The sequence below is a fragment of the Protopterus annectens genome, chromosome 4.part0 (assembly GCF_019279795.1).
Source record: "Protopterus annectens isolate FY-2018-M chromosome 4.part0, PAN1.0, whole genome shotgun sequence".
NCBI classification, from domain to species: domain Eukaryota; kingdom Metazoa; phylum Chordata; order Ceratodontiformes; family Protopteridae; genus Protopterus; species Protopterus annectens.
The window spans coordinates 904325596-904352593 of NC_056733.1; the positions used below are offsets into that span (position 1 = coordinate 904325596).

The window sequence follows — 26998 nt, forward strand, 5'->3', positions numbered from 1 at the left end:
GAGACCACAGGACTAGCAAAAGATCCCAGATCCCTTCAGAATAATGGTGCTACTCCCTGCAGCTCAACTGCTCACACTCAGGAATGAGAGAAATTAAAACAGGGAAGCCAAGTACACACCTATGACTAATGACCACAAGGGTCTTTTTAAGATTAGCCATCCATCTCAAATCTCTGACAAGTTCTGGTATCCTTGATAAGTGTAAGCAGGGGCCTGGGAGATGAACCATTTACAGGTTACCCGTGTCCATTACAGACATAGGTGTCAAACCAGGTATGAATTTCCAAGTTTCCCATCCAAATGTCCAAGTTGCACTTGAATTGGGTTAGGGAGGAACTGTGTTTCACATGGATGGGGAGCCTGTTCCATAGATGGGGTAGTCTCTGGGATACATACCTGTCTCTCCAGCAGGTCCTATTTATATCGCAGGCAAGGTTTAAGTCTTTAGAACAGGTAATTCTGGTGCTGTTTGTTTTGACATTATACAGGAGCTCCAACAGACTGGAGTCTGACAATGCCTGTATGCTAGGCATAGGTCTCACTTCAACAGTCTGTAGGAGACAAAACACAAGAATAGGGCCTTGAGGCAGTCTGCACAGGACATGCTACTTATACCCTGTATTCTTTTAGTGAGGAACCCCGGTGGATGTTCCAGTTGATGGATATGCTTGGTTAGATACATACCAAAGGGGGAATTGTACTCGATAGGTCTGATAAATGCTGAATACAGTGGAATAATTACTTCCTTAGAAACAGATGCCATACCTTTGTTTATAAGTTGCACAACAGAGAATGACTTCCTCACTACTGCAGAAACATGATGTTCAAAGGCTAGATTACAGTGTGTCCCCCCAAGTCCCTGACTATTGGGTCAGCTCTTAGGAGAATGCTGTCAATATGATAGTTAAGAGGGGTGAATGACTTGCTGAAGGATACAATTATGCATTTCTTGGCATTTACATTTAGTCTGTGGCTCTCACAGAAATTATTTGTCTGTGTCAGCCCTTCCTGAAGACCATTTGTATCTGTGACTGCTCCTAATTTGCAATTATCTACAAATTTAGTCAGAGGCCCCTAACACTGGCCTTGACTTTAGAGAAGTAAATGCCAAAAAGAAGTGGTCCCAGGAATGATCCTGAGGGACTCTGCTTGTGACTGCCATTTCTGTAGAAGTGGATTCCCCAATTCTAACTTCTGGATCCTGTCTGTGAGCCTGCTGGCTACCCACTGGGTACATAAGGGCTTATACCAAATCTGTTGAGTCGGTCAACAATGTCTGAGGGGGAGTATTGTGTCAAGTGCCTTGGCCAGGTCAATGTAGACAGCATGAAACATTCTACTCTCGTCCACTGCTTTGGTGACATTTTTAAAGAAGTCCACCAGGTTAAGTAGGCATGACCTGACATGATACAACCAAAATGGATTGGGTTTAGTGCCTGGTGGTTTCCTGTGTCATTATTGATCATTTCCATAATAATGCTTTCCATAGCTTTGCATGTGAGACTAGTGAGATCTATGGGTCTGTAGATGGCTCACCATTGTGCAGACAGATGATGGTTGCTGCTCTCCATTAGTGAGGCACAAAGCCTGTTTGGAGAATAAAGTTAAACAGCAATTCCACAGGGCTTGACAGGTCATTTTTCAAGTTATTTGGAAGCCTCCCTGAGATGATGTCCAGGCTCACTGATGTAGTGTTCTTGGCCTTAGAGCACTGAAGACCTGTTCTCTAGTGATAGTAGGGGAAGTTATATATGATGGCATTTCCTGAGGGGAGGTTGAGGGGGAGAAAGAGGAGTAAAATTAGAGCTGAATTTGTCTGTCAGTAGGTTTGCTCTACCTTCTAGCTCAGTATAGGTGGCTCCATTAACAATGAACTCCACACACACTTGTGTATTGCACTTGAGACTGCAGACATAACTACATAATGCCTAGTAGCTGTCCTTGGCCTGGGAGGCCAAATTTACATCAAATCTGCCCTTAGTACACTTTATTTGATCTCTGTTTTTTTTTTAATTTGATGAGAGTGCTTTTATCCTGCTGGGTGCTGCACGCCCTAATTTTTGCCATGATTTAATTCCTTCTGTTATACAACCTATTGATATTGTGATTCTACCAGGGTGGCTTGTTTTTTGAGTTAGTTCTGTTCTTCTCCCTGGTGGGTACAACTGCCTTTATGCAGCTATTAACATGCTTGTACAGGGCTTGTGTGAACAGTTCCACGTAGGCAGCAGTGTGCTCAGTTTATGGGGGGGCTTGAAATTTTGCCAGGTTATCACTTTATAGTAGGAAGTTAGTTTTTGAACATTCCAGGGTTAGCCGGAATTCTAGGTTTTATTTTTACTTCAAAGGAAACAGTTTTACGGTCTGACCTTACCAGAGAATAAATTACACTAGGGGGTGTGCAGCAATCTCCATATTAGTGAGGACCTGATCCAGTATGTTTGCACCCCAGTCAGCATAGTCCAGGGGGTTTATGTTTACAAACTCCAGGAATCGTTGTCTATACATGTTTGCTGTCATAAACGATTCCCAGTTAATAGTGGGGTAAATTAAAGTAGCCCATGAATATGCTACTAGGTCAGATGGTGAGTGATTGCAATAACTTTAAATACATGTTATGGGTTTCCTGGATCATAGAGGGGAAACCTACAGCTTGCAAGGAAGTGGTATGGGATTTTTCCTATGGTGATTTAAACATAGAAAAGCTGAAGTGCAATGTCCTGTTTGACCAGTCTTGAGGTACATTTATTTTTTATGTTACTCGAGACACCTCCACCTTTAGTCCCCGTCTGTGTAGTAGCTGGTTTAAATGCATGGAAGGCATTATAGCCTTGAACTTCCAGTGTGCACTCCGTGGCTTTAAACTACATTCGCTGTGACTGTACAGATGTCAGCATTCTCCATGGAGAGGAGAGCTTGCAAGGAGTGGAGTTTTTTGTTTAGACTCCTAGCATTGAGCAGTAACACCTTTGCATTTTTTTGGTTTTGATTTGCTATGTTAGAAGTACTTGAAGTTTGGCATTAACTAAAAAAGGTACTATGGGGGAGTGCAATGTTTTAGCCAATATTCTAAAGTCAAGAAGGGAGAAGTGGAGACCATCCATGGCAAAGCAGCATGGTCTGTTAATCATCTCTTTCCATGCTTGCAAATACTGCAGCCCCTAGAATGACACCAGAAAGTAAGCCAATTATTAAAGTCAGTCATCTACTGTTTCTATTGCGGCATCGTCCTTGGAGAAGGTAAAATGCTGCTCAATGCTAGGCTCATACCAGCCTGAGACACATATTCCGAGAGCTCCATGATGTGTCTCTTCATATAGGCTAGGGAGGTACGTCTCAGGTCATTTACTCTCACATGGAGTATGACAGAGTCATACTGGTACTTGTTGTCCAATGACATGAGTGCGTGTGTAATGTGGTGGATCCTACTCCCTGACAGGCAACTGACCTTGACTTTCTCCTTACTCAGCCTGGTGAGAGGGACAACAGTGTCTAACAATGGAGTCTCCAATGACTAGAATTTTGGATTATGTGGCTGCTTGCCTTATGACCCTAGAAGCAGAGGCTCTATGACATATGGCTGTACATGCTGAAGTGGGTGTTGTTCTGAAAGAGTGCATTCGTGGCTGATGAGAGTATTTGTTATGTGCACTTCATCTAGGAGGTCTTTGGGACTCAGGAAGTTTACATTTAAGTACCTCAGCATGTGTGAGCCTGTGTGTCTGTTATGAACTGTATGTGATGGGCACTGACACTCTGACATTAGTGGTGCTTTTCTCCAGTGACATAGTGTAAATCCATCTCTCACATACCTTATCAATTTGCTTGAGAATTAGCTTGTTGTCAGTAAACATGAGGCAGTTTCTACATTGTCTCAGGATGCCCAACTCCACCAAGCTGGTAACGGAGATGGTAGGAAAGTTCATATCCATGGCAACAAGCCCTTTTTTATTGATTAGACAGATGAAGGTAAAATATAAATTAATGTCAGGAGTATCTGGTTTGCAATTGTGGGGGCAGTGCATGCCACTGCAAACAAGTTGCTCTATGTGAAACTAAGTATCCATAAAATTTTGGGTCTATATTACGGCATGGAAAAGTCCTTTCACCAAACGGCTTTTAAACTGAAAATGCCATTAATAGAAGTCTATTTTAAATATATATACGAACTCTGAGACTGCACTAGTGAGGAAAGGGCAAATTTTCCGATCTTAACTGTACCACGATCTCACAAAATCAACTTCTATTAATGACATTTCCGATCTAAAAGCCATTCGATGAAAGGACTTTTCGATCTAGTGTCATAGACCCAAAATTTCAACGGTGCGTCTGCATAAAAAATGTCAACTTAAGGTGCTTGTTTCTATACAGTGCAATGCCAAACGCTTGAGTGGGAAAACCCTGATGATTTATTGATGAAGTATTTAGGGAGATATTCTGAACTTAGGTTAGATGGCAGCTAATCAAGCAGTGATAGGCAAATAGAAAGACAGTTGAGTTTAAAAAACCAACAGCACTAGGGTGGGAATGTGAGGGACAATTTAATTTCTGTGTGACTCACAACAGACAAAGCTGTGGTTTCTTTTCTAGTTTAAACATGCAATTGAAAGCAGAATGGAAGTAAAACACAATATAAAGAAAATTAATCACAACATACAAAACAGAAGAAAACAGTGAAACTATATAAAATACAAGAAAGCAAAAAATAAACAAACTCTTCCCTCACAGCAATCTATGACAGAGACGGAGTGAGCTTTTCCAGTAAAGTCTATTGGGGTTGTACAGGTCAATAGAGCAAGGCAAATAAAAAAAAATCTTCATACAAACATAACACACTTAGGAGCCCTCCCTATAAGCGTATGCGCCAGTTACAGGAATTCAACAATATAAAACAAATCAATGCTGCTCACTGTAACAAAGGCAGATGGTGGCAGTAGAGAAGATAAGCCGTTAAACAAATAAACACAATTCCTTATCTGACAGCACCTCAACCAGCAGGCTTTTATTTTTGTTTGAAAAGACCACATATCTAGACAGCAATCCTTCAGCGAGTGTCAGAATGAAAGAGACAATGGGTCCGCCCCTTCCAGACAGGCAGTCAGTCATCAACAAATGAGTCCTCCATGGTTCTCAGCTTTTACCATCTTCTTCTTCTACAAACACAGCATGACATTTTGGGGTAGGAGATGAGGGCACAGGCCAGTTCATAGAAAAAGGGGATGTCAAATTATCATCAGTCTCAGAGATAATGGTTTGTCAGTCAAGACAAAAAGAAAGCACCCTCTCTCCAGCTCTGTAGTGAGTGTGTCTAGAAACAATTCTGGAATACAGCTTATGAAAGTGTGTCCTATGTAACAGATGTTAGTGTACAGATGCTCAAAGGTTGAACCTGCCGAACATGGCATGGAGACAAAAGTAGGTCAAGCACTGGCATCAAGCTATGATTGTGTATCGGACCATAAGTGAAAACACCAATTTTTGAGGAACTACACACAAAGCAACTCAAACAAACCAACTAACGTTGAAGATTTTCAGACAGTAGTGACTTAGCTTCCCAGGCCTAAGGACTAAGAAATCTCAGCTGTTAGCTCACAAAGTAACACAGCCAACTGTAACACACACACACACACACACACACACACACACACGTCAAACTCCATACCATTAAGACCCACGGAAAATGCATCTACACATAGTAATGTTTTAGTAAGAGGTTACTCTACTGTCAGGCACACAGGCACCACCCTTCATCAGGCTGGATAAGAACAAGGTTACTAGCGCTCCTTCAGAAGTCAGGATATGGGATGTAACAAGAACGTTTAGAACCCTCCATCATGACAAATACGATTATGACCTAATAGTAGCCCACATGGGTGTGTACAACCTTAGATATCCTACCTAGTGGGGCATGCAGAAACATATGACTGACAACTGGCTTTAATAATTGGATATATGTAACTGGTGTCACTGTAAGGGGACCCACTTTGTGTCAGCTAGGGACTAGAAGGCTGGCAAGCATTCCTGCTTTGCCAGAGATGGTCTGCACCTCCCTTATCAAGGATTTCACATTCTGACTACAGCTTTTACTGCAACATAATGTCTTTTTAGGCATCTGATAGATATTCCAGTCTAGTAAATTCTAACTTCTAACCTGGAACACATTAGGTATCTGACAGATATTCCAGCAGAGTAGATTCTAACCTGGAACACATTAAAGTAGCTCAACTCAATGTCAGGAGTCTAAACAAAAAAAGCCCAAATGTAAATTTGTCTAGCAATTTGAACACTTTCATATGTATGTATATATATATATATATATATATATATATATATATATATATATATATATATATATATATGCACCAAACAGTCCTTGTGGCAGAACACAGCAGACAAGAGAATCTAAAATCTTCAAAGTGTCGTTTAATAGCAAGTAGACATATAACAGAGGTAAGCGCTTTCGCAAATAACTTATTTGCTTCATCAGACCTTAAGTATACAAAACACATCACTTCCTTTTATAACCTTAAAATTCAAACTACCCAATCAGATCCCATTCAGCCACTCAAAGACATATAAACATTTAAATATATATAATATAAAAGTCTATCGGCTTTCCCCGTTTAGGGGTCGCAACAGCGGAACTCCCGTCCGCTAATGATTGGCAATGGATTTTTACAGTGCCGAGTTGCCAGCCTGACTCCCAACCTTCAAAGAAGGCACGCCCATTCACGCACGCACCTACCTGCATGTCTTTAACATCACTCGACCACGGGGAGGACATGCAGACTCCACACAGAAAGCGCTCCAGCCGAGAATCGAATGGGAGAACCTCTTGCTGTGATGCGACAACGCTAACTGCTGCACCACCACGGCCTAAATATTCATAATATAATGTAATAAATCAGAAACTAATAGTAACAATTTAAAATATAAAATGATTAAATATAAATAAAAATGAAAAAAAAAAAAAAATATATATATATATATATATATATATATATATATATATATATATATATAAACACATAGGTCTTGATACATTGGACCCTACCCAGTTCGGCTTTGTTAAGGGCAGATCATGCCTCCTAAACCTGGTGGATTTATTTGAGACAGTTACCAAGGCTATAGATGAAGGAAAGGTGGTACACACACAGCCTACCTAGACCTCGCAAAGGCCTTCAACATCATTCCCCATTCTGGTATTATAGACAAGCTCACCAGCCTGAACATAAACCCCTACGTCACAAGATGGGTTGCCAACTGGCTCACGGACAGAACCCACATGGTGAGAGTTGCGGAAGCTAGGTCCGACTCTAAACCGGTTACAAGTGGCGTTCCCCAGGGCTCAGTCCTAGGACTGCCTATGCCAAAAAGTGCATAGTCATCCCCTATGGAAAAAACAAAGTACCCACAAACTACCACAAAGGTGGTAGTCCCCTAAATACGGAAGACGTAATAAAGGATCTGAGGACCCAAGTAGATAGTAATCTCACCTTTGATAATCACATTGCCAAAGTGGCTAGAAAATCCTTCTACGTGGCCCACCTAATCACAAAAGGGTTTGCATCCAGATCAAAAGAGGTCATTGTGCCCCTCTACTCATCAGACCCATCATAGAGTACAACGCCCCATTTGGGATGTACCTTACAAGATACCTGCAATAGCTGGAAAGACCACAGAAGTACCTCACCAAGAGGATCACTGGCCTCAAACAGAAGCCCTATGCAGCTTGACTGAAGAAACTCCGGCTGTACTCGGTTGCATACCGCCTACTCAGAGGTGATCTCTGCCTGACATACAAGGCTATGTCCAACCCAGAATTGATGGACATGCTCCACCTAAAGAAAACCTTATCCCCTCGAGCCACACACTCTAGGGATCTAAACCTCACAACAACAATCAATAGGACGTGCTGGAGGGATAGATTCCTGTCCCAGAGACTTCCCATGCTCTGGAACAAGATTCCAATCTTCATTAGGCAGAGCTCCTCGCTAACACTCTTCAAAAGAAACCTTGACGAGTGGATGGGAAACAGAAAGGTTACCCCGGGGATCACTTCAGTGGCTCTGTTGGACAGAGGCACAGGGAACTAATCTAAGGGGGTGGCGAAAGCCAACATATTCTGGCTAGGCTTATAAATGCCTTCGGGCAGATAGCCTAGTACCTACCTATGAGCCTATATAAACAAACATATAAAAATGTAAACACTATTTTCTCAGCTTCCTATCCCTCAGCTTAGTTGTGATGGCTACATGGTCATTTAGATCTTTGCTCAGATGTGCCCAGAGGTTAATAATCCATCTAAGCTCTTTTTCTTTAGTAGCATTTGAAATATTCCCCAGTCTGATGTTACTAGTTACCAATTCTAGCACACTAAATTTAAACTCATGTGTATGGCCTAGTTCTAGAATATGCTTCGCTACAACACTATAAGTATCTCCTCTCTTCAAACAATACATATGGTCTCTAATTCATTCCTTAAGCCGTCTATTGGTTTTCCCAATACAGAATGACTCACATTCTATACATCGGGCCAAATAAGACTAAATTCTTACTATTACAGTTATCAATGACTCGCAAGGTGTATTCAACACCTGTGTCAGGATGTTTACAATCCATCCCTTCATATATATATATATATATATATATATATATATATATATATATATATATATATATATCCATATATATATATACATATACTCACAAAAATTACACTGACCACACCTAATAGTCAGACAGACAATGCAGCACTACAAGCAGACCCTGAACAGGAACTTCAGCAAATGATGGGAGACTTGAGTGCAAAATTGAAGGCACATGGGATGAAACTAACTACAGACAAGACAGTTGTCATGGTAAATGGGGGAAATCAGAAGAAGCTGAAAACTTAGATTCAGGGAAAAATAATGGAGCAAGCTAAAAACTTCAGAAGCATCTAGAATGGAGTTTGAGGAGAAGAGAAGTCTGAATGAGGCCGTTAAAGTTAAAATCAGATGAGCTGCAGTCAACTGTCAGTGATGGTGTGTGACAGAGGAATGTTAAAGAAGGTGAAAAGTAAGGTGTACAAACCAGTGGTGTGACCAAACTGCTGTATGGTACAGAAATCTGGGCAGTCAAGGCAGAACAGTTGAGGAGGCTTGAGGTGATGAAGATAAAGTGTCTGAGATGGGTGGTAGGATGCACACTGTGGGAGAGATGAAGAAATGAAGAAATCACATTACAACTCAAAGTATTCGTAATGGCAGAAAAGGTCAAGGAAGAAGAGATTACAGCAGTTCAGTCTCATGTGCACGAAGACAGAAGACAATCTTGTACAGATGATTTGGGAAATAAAAGAAGGGAAGAGGAAACAAAGATGTCCAATCAAAAGATGAATGGACTGCAAGAGAAAAAAACCTGAGAAAGTCAGGCATGATGGTCAGGGAGGGTAGCAGAGTGACACTGACTCAAGAGACGTGGCAAAGGTGGATGCAACATCTGGCCACATACAGAAAAATGGGGAAAATGTGTTTGATGATGGTACTGCAAGAATTAACATATCTGGGCATCAACACATCAACTGTTACAGCAACACAACTATACTATGTTCACTGTACAGCTGACTGCTGCAGTAATACCTCTTGGAAAGACTGCTAAAGCTTACACATCAGGGGGCCACTGGCCATCAGGAAGAGTACACTGCAGGTGTCCCTGTAGAATGGTCATAGCAAGTGCTGCCCTACTATGTCTAGATTATATTGTAGGCAGAAAGGAGAACATATGAATGTATGACCAGGCAGAACATTTCCAGGACAAAGCGGGTACTGACCCTCCCCACCAAGGAAGGCAGTGGTGGTTGCAGTGGCCCTAATGCAATGGACCACAATACACACAGGCACATGTTTTACCATGAAAGGAGTAACAGGATACAGTACAGTGCACTGGTCACTCAGATGTGGCTTATATGTCAGCAAACTTCCTTTCAGTGCCCTTTGCAAGTTAAATGAACTGCTCAAAGTTTATTTTTTGTCCTGTCCCAGTAAATTCTTAATTGCTTATGCACAGCCAAAGAGTATAAAATTCTTTTCCCTGTTTTATTGGGGTGATGGAAAAAATACAGGAAGGTGAACTTGGAAAAAAAATCACATGAAACTGAACAGCCTGATTTACAGTGAGTTTTATCACTGTTAGGAATGAAAGCAGGGTTAGTTCTTCGGCTGAAGCTATTTTTGTTGAAGGTGGGAAATAACACTTTACACATTGAGGGCCTGCAACCTGGAAATCCTACTAGAGGTAATTGCCACCAGTGGGTCAGGTTTCCATTTTGATTTGGGGATGAGGGTGAGCACAGACAGGTGTTTCATAGCATAGTAATGTTAACTTCTCTACAACACAGGTGACGTCCCATGGTGGATTAAGTTCCTTCTTAGCGGCCCTTTAAGGCAAGGTCCTCTTGAGGAACAGACTAGGGGATCCCAAGGCAGCCTAGCTGAAATAGCTGAAACAAATAACTTCACTGAGGCATACAACAGCACTGTTCTGTAATGGTTCCACAGTTAAGTTAGGATAAAGGACACAAAAGCTGTAAGCTTGGCCCTGAATTCTCATCCTTTTGCACAAAGGGGAGAAGCTTTCGGTTTAGCTAGGTATGATTTTATTCTATTGGGATTCAAAGCCTGCCTCAGAATGCAGAGTTCATCCTCTGAAAACATGTACTTAAAAGGAATGAGGGTTAGACCATCCACACTGTTAGTCTTAACGTTTTCAGGACAGAGTGTATGAGTAACCCCTTGTTTCATGTCAACAGGTCTATAGGCTGGGATAATATTACAGGTTCTGGCCTTACTTGACAAAACAGAAGACGGAACCAATGTTGGCTGGGCCAAAAGGGGGGCTATGATTACTATATCAAGCTGTTCTCCTTTATCTTGTGTATTATCCTGGGGAATTAAGGGTATTAGCGAAAATGTGGGGAGAAACAAACATGCCCATCTTATGGATATAATCCTGGGGATTAAGGGTGTTGGAGAAAATGTGAGGAAAAACAAACATAGGTTCACAGGTGTGTACTAGGCTAATGGCCCTGGAGCCATTACAAACTTAGCCCATAGGATTACCCTGGCATTGTGCCACCCGACCTTAGTTCCTAGTGCCTCTGTCAAACAGAGCCACTGGAGTGATCCCTGGGGTGAATTTTCTATTTCCCATCCACTCATCAAGATTTCTCTTGAACAAGGCCAGTGAGGCGCTCAAATTGATATGTATGGGAAGTCTATTCCATAGCATTGGCAGTCTCTGAATTATGAACTGGTCCCTCCAGCTTGTTCTGTTGATTGTGGTAATGAGGTTGAGGTCTCTGGAGTGTGTGGTGTGGAGGGATTGAGATTTCTTTAGATGTAGCATTTCTAATAGAGCTGGGTCAGACATGGCTTTGTAAGCCAAGCAGAGATCACCTCTAAGTAGACAATATGAGATAGAGAATAGTTGGAGTTTTTTTGAGTCTGTCCATATAGGACAAGTGTTTAAGGCCTAAGGTCCTCTTTGTGAGGTATTTCTGTGGCCTCTCCAGTTGTTGTAGGTGTCTAGTGAGGTATATGCCAAATGGGGCATTGTACTCGATGACTGGCCTCATTTTTTTTTTAGCCAAATAGGAAAAAACTTATCTAATTCTCTTTCTAGGTACAAGTGGATATTTAAAGTACTGTATAACTCCTGATAAAAGGCTCATGCCAGGTCAAAAGCATGAGTAACTGTATACCCTATGATGGTCCAATAGAATGTATAACATCATATCAGCATTCCAGTGTCTTTGTGTAATCCTAGGAACTGAATATTCCTGGTTCCTACTCAGAAATGTACGAAGCTCTTAGATTCGATTACAATCCTGATGTGCAGGTATACATTCTGGTGGTCCAAACAGCATATCCAGTTTATTCAGACAGGGCAGTAGCATGGACTGCACTGTAACTATGCACAAGGGCAACTTGGGAATGTGCTGATTTAATATGAAGAATGGCCTGAGGATCGTTATCTTTTACTGGCATAAAAAGAACTTTGTGTAAATACCTGGTATGGTCAGGCAAAACTTTTTGCATGGCTTTTTTAATGACCAGACTTTGGGCTTTCTGATGACAGGACATCTGGAAGAAGGAGAGGCTGCACCTCAGGGATGGCAAAGACAATGAACCAGCTTCGGAATACTATTTCCCTGAGTGACCCATCATGTGTTACATAGGGCCTTCCACGTGGATAGTTGTAGAGACAGACGACTCTTTACTGTGTCCCAAGGGAAGGAGTAAGGCAAGGCCTAAGGGGGTACTGTCATCCTGAAAAAGGAATGAGCTACCCCAGGGAGCTCAGCCATTCTGAGGGTTGTTGGATCCCCTATGACCTTTGACAAAACCTCAAAGGTTATTCTTTTAGAAGTTTTGACACCACAGCGAAAGCAAGCTGTACTAATTCTCAGAGCACACGCGCTTAGGAGCCTAGAACTTCACCCCCACCCGCGAACAGGCTATTATCACTGCTCTCTTGCTTCTCTAGCTCAACTTCTACAGTTGATCCAATCAAGCTGGACTTAGAATTTTCAGCATATTCCACAAAATCAGACATGGTTCATAGGTTCATACTAGGCTATCTGCCCGAGGGCATTTACAAGCCTAGCCCATAGTTTTGTGGCTTACGCCACCCCTTTAGTATGGGGAACTATACCCATTATTTTGCTGTGCCTCTGTCGAGCAGTGACACTGAGGTAATCCCTGGGGTATATCTGCTATCTCCCATCCATTGGTCAAGATTTCTCTTGAACAAGGCCAGCGAGGTGCTCTGCCTCACATATACCGGGATTTTATTCCACAGCATAGGGAGTCTTTGGGTGATGAATCTATCCCTCCAGCACGTCCTATTAATAGCCGTGTCGAGGTTTAAGTCTCCCTCCCTTGTGGCTCTGACGGATCTAGATTTTTTGAGGTGAAGCATATTCATCAAATCTGGGTTTGACATGGCCTTGTATGTTAGGCAAAGGACACCTCTGAGCAAGCGGTAAGCGACTGACTAGAGCTGGAGTTCTTTCAGTCGGGCAGCATAGGACAGATGTTTGAGACCCTTTATCCTTTTGGTGAGGAACTTTTGTGGCCTCTCCAGCTGCTGCAAGTGTCGGGTCAGATACATTCCGAATGGGGCATTGTACTCAATCATTGGTCTGATGAGTGATGAGTATAGGGAGACTATGACCTCCCTTGATCTAGATGAGAATCCCTTCATGATAAGGTGGGCAATGTAGAAGGTCTTCCTAACTACTTTAGCTACATGGGTGTCAAATGACAGACTACTATCAACCTGGGTCCCCAGGTCCCTGATAACTTCTTCTGTGCTCAGTGGATTGCCACCTATTTGGTAGCTAGGGTGACGAACAGCCAGTCTCACGCCTGATGCCCTGGCAGACACTAACAGTGGTGACAGCCTGATTAACCACCAAAACAAGGGTTGACACCAAGGACAGTAATTTAAAGTTCTGAGCCTTGCAATCCTCCCACAGTGACAGCAGATTCAACAACTAAAATCTTCTGGAACCTCACCGTGTGTACTATATAATGTAATGCCTGGACCCTCACCATGTGTACCATATAATGAAATGCCTGGAACCTCACCATGTGCACCATATAATGTAATGCTTGGAATCTCACCATGTGTACTATATAATGTAATGCCTGAAACCTCACCATGTGTACTATATAATGTAATGCCTAGACCCTCACCATGTGTACTATACAATGTAATGCCTGGAACCTCACCATATGCACCATATAATGTAATGCCTGGAACCTCACCATGTGTACCATATAATGTAATGCCTGGAATCTCACCATGTGTACTATATAATGTAATGCCTGGAACCTCACCATGTGTACTATATAATGTAATGCCTGGAACCTCACCATGTGTACTATACAATGTAATGCCTGGAACTTCACCATGTGTACTATACAGTGTAATGCCTGGAACCTCACCATATGTACCATATAATGTAATACCTGGAACCTCACCATGTGTACTTTACAGTGTAATGCCTGGACCCTCACCATGTGTACTATACAATGTAATGCCTGGAACCTCACCATATGTAGCATATAATGTAATGCCTGGAACCTCACCATGTGTACCATATAATGTAATGCTTGGAATCTCACCATGTGTACTATATAATGTAATGCCTGGAACCTCACCATTTGTACTATACAATGTAATGACGGGAACCTCAACATGTGTACTATACAGTGTAATGCCTGGACCCTCACCATGTGTACTATACAATGTAATGCCTGGAACCTCACCATATGTAGCATATAATGTAATGCCTGGAACCTCACCATGTGTACCATATAATGTAATGCCTGGAACCTCAACATGTGTACTATATAATGTAATGCCTGGAACCTCATCATGTGTACTATGCAATGTAATGCCTGGAACTTCACCGTGTGTACTATACAGTGTAATGCCTGGAACCTCACCATGTGTACCATACAATGTAATGCCTGGACCTTCATCATGTGTACTATACAATGTAATGCCTGGAACCTCACCATATGTACCATATAATGTAATGCCTGGAACCTCACCATGTGTACCATATAATGTAATGCTTGGAATCTCACCATGTGTACTATATAATGTAATGCCTGGAATCTCACCATGTGTACTATATAATGTAATGCCTGGAACCTCACCATGTGTACTATATAATGTAATGCCTGGAACCTCACCATGTGTGCCATATAATGTAATGCCTGGAATCTCACCATGTGTACCAGATAATGCAATGCCTGGAACCTCACCATGTGTACTATATAATGTAATGCCTGGAATCTCACCATGCGTACCATATAATGTAATGCCTGTAACCTCACCATGTGTACCATATAATGTAATGCCTGGAACCTCACCATTTGTACCATATAATGTAATGCCTGGAATCTCACCATGTGTACTATATAATGTAATGCCTGGAATCTCACCATGTGTACCATATAATGTAATGCCTGTAACCTCACCATGTGTACCATATAATGCAATGCCTGGAACCTCACCATTTGTACCATATAATGTAATGCCTGGAATCTCACCATGTGTACTATATAATGTAATGTCCTCAGGAAGAATGTGAAGGGCAAAAACACTAACTTCCTTAGTCTGTCCATCACTACAGACTTTTTACTGGGTGGATGGACTATCTTGACATGAGGTCCAGGGATCTTCTTGAGAGTGACAGACAATTACGGAGTTCTCCAAAGGGTTCTGTGACAATGTAGGACAGTGCTTTACAGAACACAGGATCTTGTATGGTCTCTAAGTCTGATGTCATCTTGTCAGGATTCTTCCATGTGTTTTGTGTAACTAGCTAAACCATTTTGACAGCCTAAAGAACTACCTAAGAGGATGAACTGGAGGAAGTGATGGCCTCAGCAAAGATGCATTCTGACAAAGACGAGGTGTTTTGAGACAATTTCACTTTGATCCTCATGGGTTCCAATGCCGTTCTGAACTTGGGGTCACCTGGTGAAAGGGCTGGATCAGCTTCCTGATCATCAATATTCAGTATGAGAGAGTCATACCGAACATTGATGAGTATGACAGCCATCTGGCGAGTCTACATTCATCTTCTTACAAATGGTTTAGACCTCATACTTTGGAGAAGGAAGGACATAATCAATACATCCTAACAAGATCCAACCCCAGGTTTGTCATCTCATGTTGGAAGGTCTGGATGCTGGTAGCAGCAGCAGTCAAAAAAGGATCCCTGTGGCACAGTCTGAATTGCCAAGGGGGAGAGGCTCATCGCAAGGAAGCCTGCATAGTTGGCATCAACCCAAAGTGTGAAGCTGAGGCTAGCATCTCCAAGGGACTGACATCAGACACTGACAACCCCAAAACTAAAGCTAAGATGGTCGACCCCAACCCCAGGTGGGGAGTCCACTTCTACAGAGAGGCCAGCCACCAGCAGAGTTCCTTAGGGATCCATCCTGCGACCACTACTTTCTGATATCTATCTGAAGTCAAGCCCAATGTCAATGGCCTCTGCCTGACTAAATTTGCAAAAGATTGCAAATTAGGAGCAGTCATAGTATTCCCCCCACTGACACTAATGTTCCCCAAGAAAGGCCAACAGACAAATAACTGGTGTCAGAGCCGTGGCCTACACGTAAATGCCAAGAAATGCTTAATAGTATCTTTCAGGAAGTCAGCCGCCCTTAGTAACTATCGAATTGACAACATGCCCCTAAGGGTTGACCTAGTAGTCAGGGACTTGGGAAGACACACAAAGACAGTAATTTAGTCTTTGACCATCACATGTCAATGGCACTGAAGAAATCATTCTATACTGTGCAGCTTATAAACAAAGATATGGCATCTTGGTCCAAGGAGGTCATTATTCCACTGTATTCGGCACTCATCATCCTGGCTTTGAGAACAATACTCCACTTGGTATGTACCTAACTAAGCATGTCTACCACCTGGAACATCCACAGAGGTTCATCATTAAAGGAATACAGGGTGTAAATAACATGCCCTATGAAGACATCCTCAAATCCCTGCCATTGTACTAGTCTCCTACAGGCTGCTGATGGGAAATCTATGCCCAGCATAAAAAGCATGATTGGACCCCTCTCTGATTGACCTCCTGCATATTTGCAAAACAAATGGAATCACAATTACTGTGCTAAAGACTTAGACCTTGCCTATGATATAAACAGACCTGCTGGAGAGACAGGTATGTATCCCAAAGACTACCCCCATCCATGTGAAGCAGAATTCCTTCCTAACCAATTCAAATGGAACTTGGACAACTGGATATGGAACAGGAAATTCACCCCCCGGTTTGGCGCCTATGTGTCTAATGGACACAAGTAGCCTGGAAATGGCTCATCTCATACGCCCCTGTTTCTAAATGTTTAATCTTCCAAGCCCCTGCTTATATTGACAAGGGAACTTGTTAGAGAATTGAAATGCATTGCAAGGCTTAAAAAGGCCCCAATGGCTGTTAGTCTAGTACACACCTATAAGGAGTTTAATGCACTGATACAACCCTTAAGGTCAAAGCAACAATCAAAAGCCCAGTCGACATCTGTAGCCTTGATGACCACTGAAATCTTGACTCTTCACATCCACAGAGGGCAGAACTCAGGATGACCCCAGGGGACTAATCTCTGATGTTAAGGTGTGCACCGGCACAAAAAAAAAATACAAGTTCAAAAGCATTAGTACCAGAAGTAACATTAAAATAGAGCGATCAAAGTTGAGGGTACAGTCCCAGACGAGGCAGCCAATGCTGCAAGAGGTCCACTAATGGAAACAAAGAAACCGGGGCTCAAACCAACCTCATGAAGAACCGTTAGGACCAAGTCAGAAATGATAGCGGGAACTGGGGATCAAACCAACCTCATGAAGAACAGTTAGGATGCAAGTCAGAAACGACAGCGGGGGAAGATACCTGGGATGGCATCTGCTGTACACTGAAAACCACTGGCCATACTTTTTTGTCCAACAGACCTGCAAGATTCAAAAGAGATCCAGGAGGTGGGGTTGGGGGATACAAAGCTTAGGCTCAGATAAAAGTGATGAAAAACTACCACAACAGGCAAAATAGGGGTTTCTTAAAGTAGGACTATACCTTCAACAAATTTCAATTTTGCAGAATCAGGTTCTGCAAGTACAATATTCTTAACAGAAGCAGGTTTATTCATAAAAGAGCATCCGTAGACCAACTTTTCAGCAAGAGAGAGAGAGAATACTTCTCTACTTCTAGCTTCCTCTTCAACTTATTAAGAGAACAAGCCTTAGAAGCAGGAAAAAATTAGACAAACATTCAGGAGAGGTAGACAGTAGTTTCTCCAATTCTAATTATTTTCTTTCTTTCTTTTAAGGCAGAGGGCATAAAGGCATCCCAAATGTGGCACGCCTCAGAAAAAAATGAGCTTTCTAACCATTTAACAGAATGTGTTTATGGGGGGGGGGGTTAACCTCATATGTGCATTATTTGAAAGACTGAGGGTCCTGCTTTTTACAATAAGAACCATCATGACCAGTAACATAAAATGAAGCCAATAGAGGGAGCTTGACTAAACCATCTGGAACATAGAGTGAGTAATAAAAGGGGCACACAGATCTGAATTAAATTCAGAGGTCAAAGGTGAATCAAACCTGGCAAATATTGAGGTGAAGAATTCAAACAGTACAGAGACGATTATCAGAATTACTTCGGACCTAGACTAGGTCGGATAATCAAACATATAACTGCACTGGATTAAAAAACTGCAAAAATCGTGTTTTTTTCTACACGCAGGAATATACTTTTCAACCATTCAGTGATTCCAGTGGACAATAAAGAATATTTTTATTTACACATGAGCTGGTTACAAGCTCAAAAAACATGCTTAAGTGAACACATATAATGTTTACATATTTAGACTTTGTGATTTTTGCTACCAAAAAACTTTGGAAGGCTGGTGGGCCCTTGGATACAAAGTTGGGAAAGCTGTAGTTGCTGGCCATAGTCCTTCCATTCTTATATTTCCTAGTGATAATGATGACACTCCCAACATCAGGCAACAAGTTCAATGGCCCCATGAGAGGTGCTGTATAAATAAACACATTTCCCAAATCTGTATATTGCCCTAAACTCCCTCTCTGATGGGTTAACTACTGGGCTTTAAAGAGTAGGAACCTTTCCCAGGGATGCTGGAAAATGTTGCATCTGGCTTGAGACTCTGCCCCAAACAGACCTTTACCAGGGAAGCAAAAAAACCTTGTCAACTTCCTTTGGTATGTAGGTTATCTATCATGTCCATGTTTCTCATACAATTCTATTTACATCCTTTAAGATATCCAACAAGAGTGGGACCACCCAGGAAGACGGTGAGGTGAAAGAGCAAGCCTGGTATAATCCTCTCTGCGAAGAGACATTATGATCTGAAGGCCAGAGCACCATTCTACTGTACAAGTTGTAAATACACCCCAACTCTGTTTTTTGCTGTGGGGGGAAGAAGGACAGCTGACCCCTTTTCCCTCATGTAGATCTCCTACTGATTCCAAAAGTAATCGTAAATGCTAGGCTTTCACCTTAACTTGTCTTAGGCTTTGGGGGGGGGGGTAAGAATCAGAAGGCAGTAAAATTCTATTTTAATAGAGGACAGCAGAACATAGAATCTATGCGAAGTCCTAGATAAGGGAAGGGATAATGACTGGGTCTGTCATTGTAGAGACTTTTGGGCTGCAACATCTAACAAGTTTAAAATGCCCAAGTGGGAGGACATGAGAGATATTGATACTAGAAAAAGTGGCGTCACATTTTGTTAAACAGAAAGGGGCCCAGGTGCCCAACCCCAGAAATTCCGCTGTCAGTGCTGATGTCAGAATATCGGATACCAGGGCAAGTGATGTTAAAAAGACCAGCAATGAGAACATTATCACCCAAATAATCAATGCTGCTGGCATTCCATGCTTAACTGTGACTTATTTATGGCAGACGATCTAACTTCAATTTTTTTTTATTAAAAAGTAAGAATGGAGCATTTCAGAAAATTCACTTTTCTACAAGATAGAGTAGTCTCAGAGACAATTTAATAAAGTAATCATGGATCTGGAAGTGGAGGAAAGCAAAGTCCCATCTTGCAAAATGATTTTTCAGCGAAGAGCAACTTTCAACAGCTGCTATATCACAGCCAGTTCAATATATACAGATGTCACTTCTGAATGTCGATCACTAATTGTATCAAAGTTTAGACATGGAGCCATGCAGGTGCCAGTCCAGCCAATGTATGAAAACTACAGCATCAGAAAAGACAGCACCAGAGGATATGATTATGGTACTGATGTTAGACCCACCTGTGCCAGAAACTGCAGGACCACAGGTGGACAAAATAAAACTGAAGCAGGCGACCACTCCACAAGCACCAAAGACATCCACAGAACAGAACAGGCAGAAAGAAAAAGTACAGTTGTGTACACTTACCATAAATGTAGATGTTAGAGTGTCTTCACTATTGCAGTCATCACATTTGGGATATCTTAGCCAGGGTATCTCCTCAGCTGGCCCGAATACCAGAGTATTTCTGCGTCGGTTGCTGTCGCTTGAAGACTGACGTCAGGTTGTCAGTGGTATAAAGCAAGGCAGCCAACGCCATTACATCAGTTTTTCTTGCACTAACCTGTCAAGGAGCCCCCAAAGTAGGAGGGCAGGTTCTGGTGGAAGAACCCCACCAGTGGAAAATAACTACCAATATGTCTCTTGTAAGGAAAGAGAAGAAAAAAGGGGGATGGAGGGAGGGTAACCTGGACTGCAACAGTGAAGACACTCGAACATCTACATTTATGGTAAGTGTACACAACTGTACTATGTTCTTCATGTTTCATTGTTGCAGTCATCACATTTGGGTTGATTCCCAAAGCTGATGAAAAGGGTGGAGGCAGTCAAGTAAGCGAGGGGCTGGCTAGGATGCCCTGCAAGACTGCAGAGGCAAACCCTGCCCTGGATTTGGAGAAGAGAGGCAGGTGCTAATGCTTGGTTAATGTGAAACAGATGTCCAGGTAGCAGCCTCCAGGATCTCCCTGGTGGGGACCCCTCTGAGGAAAGCTGCAGAAGTGGAGGCTGCTCTGGTTGAGTGTGTCCTGACCCCCTTGGGGGAGGCTTGTCATGCTGTTTGTAGCAGAAATGTATGCAGTGTGCTATCCATTTGGAAATGGCTTTGCCTTCTGCCCCTGTAGGTTCATAGGTTGGTACTAGGCTATCAGCCCTAGGGCCTATACAAGCCTAGCCATAACAATTCCCTGGCTATTTCTTCCCACACTATTTACTTTCCTGTACCCATAGCAAAACTAACCAGCAATTGATCAGACTTCTGAAGGGTTTAGTCCTGTCCAGATAGTATCTGAGCTGTCTGTGCACGTCCAGAAAATGCAGAATCCTTTACCCCTTGTTTTGGGGGTTAGGAAAGAAGGTGGGCAAATGAATGGATTGGTTGAGATCCACACTGGACTCTATCTTTTGCATGAAGGATGGATTAGTTCTGAGGGATACCCTGTCTGCATGGAAAATGATGAAGGGTTCCACAGCCACGAGTGCTTGCAGCTCAGACTATTCTGGCTTAAGCGATGGCCAGAAGGAAGGCTGTCTTCTAGGAGAGGAATTTTAGCTCTGCGAAGCAACTGGTTCAAAAGGATGCAGGGTGAGCATTTATAAGACAAAGTTAAGGTCCCTAGCTGGTGTTGGTGCCCTTCTGAGGTCCCTCAAGTTGCTAGCCCCTCTGAAGAACTGTTTAATCAGAGGGTGTGAGAAAAGAGGCTGCTCAATGGGAAATGAGCAGAAATAGCAGAGGCATGAATTTTTATAGAGGAGAAAGAGAGACCACTGTGTAGTAGGTCAGCTAAGTAATCCAGGATGAGAGGGATGGAGGGCTGTGCTGTATTGGCCCCCTTCGCCTGGATTCAGGTGCAGAACCTTTTCCATTTATCTGCATAAGACTTTCTGGTGCTAGGGCGTCTGTTCTCTTGGATAACCTCCAGAACCTGTTTACTGAGGACGGCAGATTGGTCCGGGGTTAGGGAATAAGCCAAGCTGCCAAACTGAGTGTCTGCAATTGGGGGTGCATGAATTATTCTTCACTCTGGGTTAGGAGGTTTGGAATCTGAGGAGGATGCCGTGGAGGCAGTGGGGACAGGCTGCGCAGCAATGGGTACCAGTGCTGTCTGGGCCAGTCTGGAGCTATGAGAATGGTCCTTGGTTTTTCCTCCCTTATTTTGAACAGTACCCTGGGGATGAGAGGTAGGGGAGGAAAGGCATAGACGGAGAGGTTTGCCCAGGGGAATGACAGGGCATCTACTTTCCAAGCCATGCAGTGATTCTCCCTGGTGCAGAATTTGCTGAGCTGGTGGTTGGTCTGGGAGGTAAAGAGGTTGACCTTTGGGGTTCCCCATTTCTGAGTTATTAGGAAGAAGATACTTCTGTTTAGCTGCCACTTGTGTGGGTCCAAAAGCTTTCTATTTAATTTGTCTGCTAGGGATTTGAGAGAGCCTGGTAGGTATTGTGCTAACAGGTGCAGTTGCATGGAAGAGGCTGTGAGCTAAAGGGTCATGGCCAGCCTGCACAGAGGGTAGGAGTGAGTCCCTCCCTGCTTGTTGATGTACCACATCACAGTGGTGTTGTCTGTTTTGATCAGGAGAACTCCTGGAGAGAGATGGGGTTTGAAAGTTATCAAGGCCTGCTGCACAGCCATCATCTCTTTTTGATTGATGTGCAGGGGGATTTGCTGTGGGCTCCATTGGCCCTGTATGCACCTGCCATCCAGGTGTGCACCCCAAGCATAGTCTGATGCATCTGTGGTGTGGGTCTGGGCAGTGGGGTGTGGACAGAAAGGCAGTCCCTTGTTGTGGGAGCAGGCTGTCGCCCACCAAAGAAATTCCTTCCTCAGGCAAGGAATAATAAGTAGAAAAGTTTACAGGTCTTGAGAGTGTTGACACCAAAAGCTCTTTAGGTACCACTGAGGTTTCCTCATATGCAGTCTGGCATGTGGAATGAGGAGTATGCAAGATGCCATGAACCCCAGGGCTTGCAGGATTTTCCTTGCAGAAAGCTGGGGCCTGGTGGCCAGTTGAGAGAAGTAAGCGGACAGGAAAAATGTGTTTCTCTGGTATAAGGCATGCCATCTGGGATGCTGTGTCCAGACTTGTTCCCAGGAAGATTATCCTTTGGGTGGGTATCTGTTTGGATTTCTTTTCGTCGACTGTGTAGCCTAGGGAGGTTAGTAGGTTCTTTAAAAAGGCCAGGTCTTTGAGCAGCTTTCCCTGGCTGTCTGCCTGAATAAGGAAGTCATCTAAGTAGGGGTAAATTTGAATGTTTCTTTGTCTGCAAAAGGCAATGGCCGGAGCCAGGCATTTTGTGAAAACTTTGGGAGCAGTAGATACGCCAAAGGGAAGCGCAGAGAACTGAAAGTGTTGAGATCCTGCTCTGAAGCAGAGATACTTTCTTCAGGACTCTCTGATGGGAATGTAGAGGTAGGCCTCTTTTAGGTCCAGGGTAGCTAGCCAAGCGTCCTTGGAAAGCATGGGTAGCAGCTGCTGGAGGATAAGCATTTTGAATTTTGGGATCACCAGGCAGGTGTTTAGAATGGAAAGATCGAGGATGGGGGCACCAGGTGCCCTCTTTTCTGGGCACCAGAAAAAGTCTGGAGTAGAAGCTCTGCAGGAACGTGCTCTACTGCTCCAAAGGAGAGCAGGGAATGGACTTGCTTTTGAGCCTCTGCCCACTGATTTGGTGGTAGATCTGGGAACCCTTTTGGGGTTGGAAGGTTGTGGAAGGAGAATTTTTACCCCTGAGACACAATGCTCAAAACCCATTGGTCTTTGGTAATGGTGGCCCAGGTGCTTGAGTGAAAGGAGAGTTTCCCTCTTAGGGGTATGTGAAGGTGGGAAGAGGCGAGGTCAGGAGGAGGTAAGGCATTGTGAATTCTTACCATAAGGGGGTGGCTTAGAACTCCCTGGTTTTGAAGTGGAGGTAGTCCACTGCTTAGATCTCTGCAACCCCTGGGGCTGCTGTCTGGGGGTCTGTTTCCACGGGGCCTAGGCTGAGCCTGTTTACTCGGAGCAGGATAGGGGGCTGGACCTGTAAGAAATCTTTAACTGTCTGCATAGATTTTGCTTTTTCTTCCGTCATTTTTAAGACCTCTTCTGCTTTAGTGCCAAATAAGTTATCTTTTTGCAAGGGTGCAACCAACAATTTAGATTTGACGTGGTCTGGCAGGGGTTGTTCTTTAAGCCATGCATGTCTTCTAATGACAGATCCAGTGACTGCTGCCCTGCAAGAAGCTTCTATGGCATCAAAACCACAGTGCAAAGTGTGTTTAGTTACTTGACTTGCAGAATGCATTAAGTGTTGTAAATCTTTTGATTCTGCTCATGCAGGAAAGGAGGACATTTTTGTTTAAGGAGTTCCAAGGTATGCTGCTGATATTTAAACATATGGAACTGACAATTCAGTGCCCTGATAGCAAGAGTAGCTGAGGTGTATACTTTTTTACTCCATCTGTCCAGTGCTCAGGAATCCCTGTCTGAGGGGTGGGATTCTTAGCAGAGGTTGCTTTAATCCCTTTTGGCCCTTGAGAAATGACCTCAGGGTCAGCTGTTGGATTTTTAAACAAATATTTGTGTAAGTCAGGGTCTCTGTAGCATCTGTCTGGTTTTCTGGGAGCAGGAGGGATGGCATCTGGAGTCAGGCTGGCTTCAAGGAAAACATCTACCACATCCAGGACAGGGGGGATGGCTAAGGGTCTGTGTTGGGGAAGATCCAGAAATTCCCGGAGTCTCTTTTTAGACTGAGGGTAGTCTTGACTCTCCCATTGTAAATGCTCCCTTAAGGTATGTAGGGTTTCCCCCAAAGGAAAAGTCTTCTGGGGGACAGGCCGAAGGAATGGATTCCTCTGCATCAGAATTCTCATATGTGGAGAGGGGCTACATGTCTTCATAGTCAGATGCATCGGATTCATCTGACTCTTGTTCAGACAAAACTACTGGAGACGGATCTCTTTTCCTTTCTGAGGGGGTGGCTTGGCTTCCCCTAATCAGCATGAAAAAGTCTTCTGCCATTTTAAGCATTTGAGACGGAGGCAAGGGAGCAAAGGCCTGAAAGAGGGTAGTTGGTTTCTTGGGTGTGGTTCAACCCCTAGGCCTGAGGAACTCGGTAGTTTTCGAAAGAATGGTAGTTGCGAAAGAAGGCGTCGGTTTATGTCGGGATTTGGTATTGTGAAGGACTTCCTTGGAAGCCGGTGCCTGCACAGTGACTTCGGACCCATCCAAGGTAGAGACGGACCGCAGGATCCTTAGATGAAGAAGAGTTCTGCAGCATACTGGATTCTGAAAGGGTCTCGGTAGCAGCCTGCGAATTAACTGAAGTGGGCATCAGGGGCTGCAAAAGCACCTCACTGAGCTTCGGAGGACTGGCAACTAGCTTAACGGAAGCATAGTCAGAAGGTTTGGTCCTGTGCAGTCTCTCTCTGTCTTTATCTTTACGTTTTTTCGGAAGATCTGCTGTCAGATGGCTTACCAAAGCCATATCGGAATTTGAGGACTGTAAACGGAAATATCTGGCTATAATAAGGGCCCGACGATGGATAGTTCTGGTGTTAAACAAAGCACAGAAGTGGCAATAAGGGACGTGTGGTCTGGGCCTAGACAAGTGATGCAGTAAGAGTGGAAGTCCTGGTGTGGTATTTGCTTTCCACAGGCGAGACAATTATTAACTTTTTCTGACATCAGTTAGTGCAAGAAAAAAGGATACCCAATGAGGTACTTAGCTTTTGAAAAGTTCAACTTCAATTCGGAAAAGAAAACTCAGGTAGTGGTTGACCGGCACTTGTATGAACTGCTTCTGGCTTCACGGCAAAAAAGACTGATGTAATGGCATCAGCTGGCTTGCTTTATACCACTGATGACCTGACGTCAGTCTTCAAGCAACAGCAACCGACGCAGAAATACTAAGTCTCTAGAATTTGAGCCGGCTGAAGGCTACCCTGGCAGGAATAACCCAAATGTGATGACTGCAACAGTGAAACACGAAGAACATCTGAAAAAAAAAAACAGAGACTTAAATGAAGGAAAGACTGGCTGAATATGAGCATTCTCAAGAGGAATGGTTTAAAAAAAATAGCATAACTAGAAATACTGTGAGCTGAAATAAATTAGATTTTATGCTGTACTAGAGAAACTGGAAGGAAAACACTGAATTAATTTTAAGAAGTATAAATAAGCAACTGCACTAGTATTCCAGAGCAGGATTTGTTAACGGAAAGGCCACACCTTGTTCATGCATGTGATTAAGCCTTCCAGAAACTCAAAGAAGCATAGAGTGAGCTCCCAATGTTAGTCAGTTCCTGATGATGAGCACAATTTCTTCAGAGGGAGAACATATAGTAGCACACCCGAGCTGTAGACTTCAGCTACAGGACGAACTGTACATCACTGGGAAAAGGAACATGTCTGAATAGTGTAGGTTCTCCAAAAGTTTCAATCCTACTTATAGAGCATAAAATTCACAGTAGCTACAGTTCATGATCACATAAAGAGGCTACAGAGAGTTAGCTGGCTTCTTAGATGGAGTTTGGTAGCACAGTCTTAAAAATATGGCAATACAGCATTGGAATGGTGTCAGTAATGAAAATAGAGACTGGGGTAGCAGGTAGCATAAATTAAAATGCATTTGTACCCCTATGTTTTGATTTTTGGGTGTGTTTCATAAAAACTCTGAGGTCAACAAAGGGAGGAAAATATACAGAAGTAGCACTATACTAAAGCTTATGTGATTATTTTTTTCATAAAAAACAACAGTCGTTGCAAAAATTGAAACGTAAAATGTGTGTGTTAAAAATTGCACCGAGTGTGTGACTGTTTTTTCTGGAAATGCAGCATATCTCTTAGAAAGTGAAACTAATCATGCTTTTCAAATGTGCACACAACTGTAATGATTTCTCAACTTAAAAAAAAAATAATTAACTTATTTAAACTTTTATACAATTCAGACAAAATCCACAAATGCACTATGGCAAAACAGACACAATAAAAGGCACAAACTGATCACTCATAACTGTGGCGAATGATACCTGGAGTAAAACAGCAAAGGGTGCTGTAAGACATTAAAAAGGCGCTTCAGCATTGCTAAATTCTGAGAAAGTGAGCTACTACTGCCTAACATGACCAGTCCTTCAATTTGAAGTGGACAAACTGGATCATGTAAGATACAGTACATGTACACTTACAAATGTATACATACACATGCATTGTAGAATCTGCCATCCATACCTGTGGTTGACCCAGTGAGGAATGTTATAATCATCTCCAAGGCGTGAATCCCCAGGGCTGCTACGATTGTGCAACTATCATATAAACAAGATTGACCAAAATTAACCATATTATGACAGATGAAAGATGACATACTGTACTTCAACATATTTCACAAAACACTGGGTAG

General features: G+C 42.9%; 1 protein-coding gene across 1 annotated transcript in view; it reads right to left on the reverse strand.

Annotated features, from left to right (window-relative positions):
* DEPDC5 (DEP domain containing 5, GATOR1 subcomplex subunit) overlaps positions 1-26998 on the reverse strand; it is a 2513958-nt gene that overhangs the window by 1749248 nt on the left and 737712 nt on the right. Inside the window, exon 17 of the mRNA XM_044068865.1 lies at positions 26830-26903. Within this exon, the coding sequence (XP_043924800.1) occupies positions 26830-26903 (74 nt within the window). The remainder of the gene's footprint in view (positions 1-26829; positions 26904-26998) is intronic.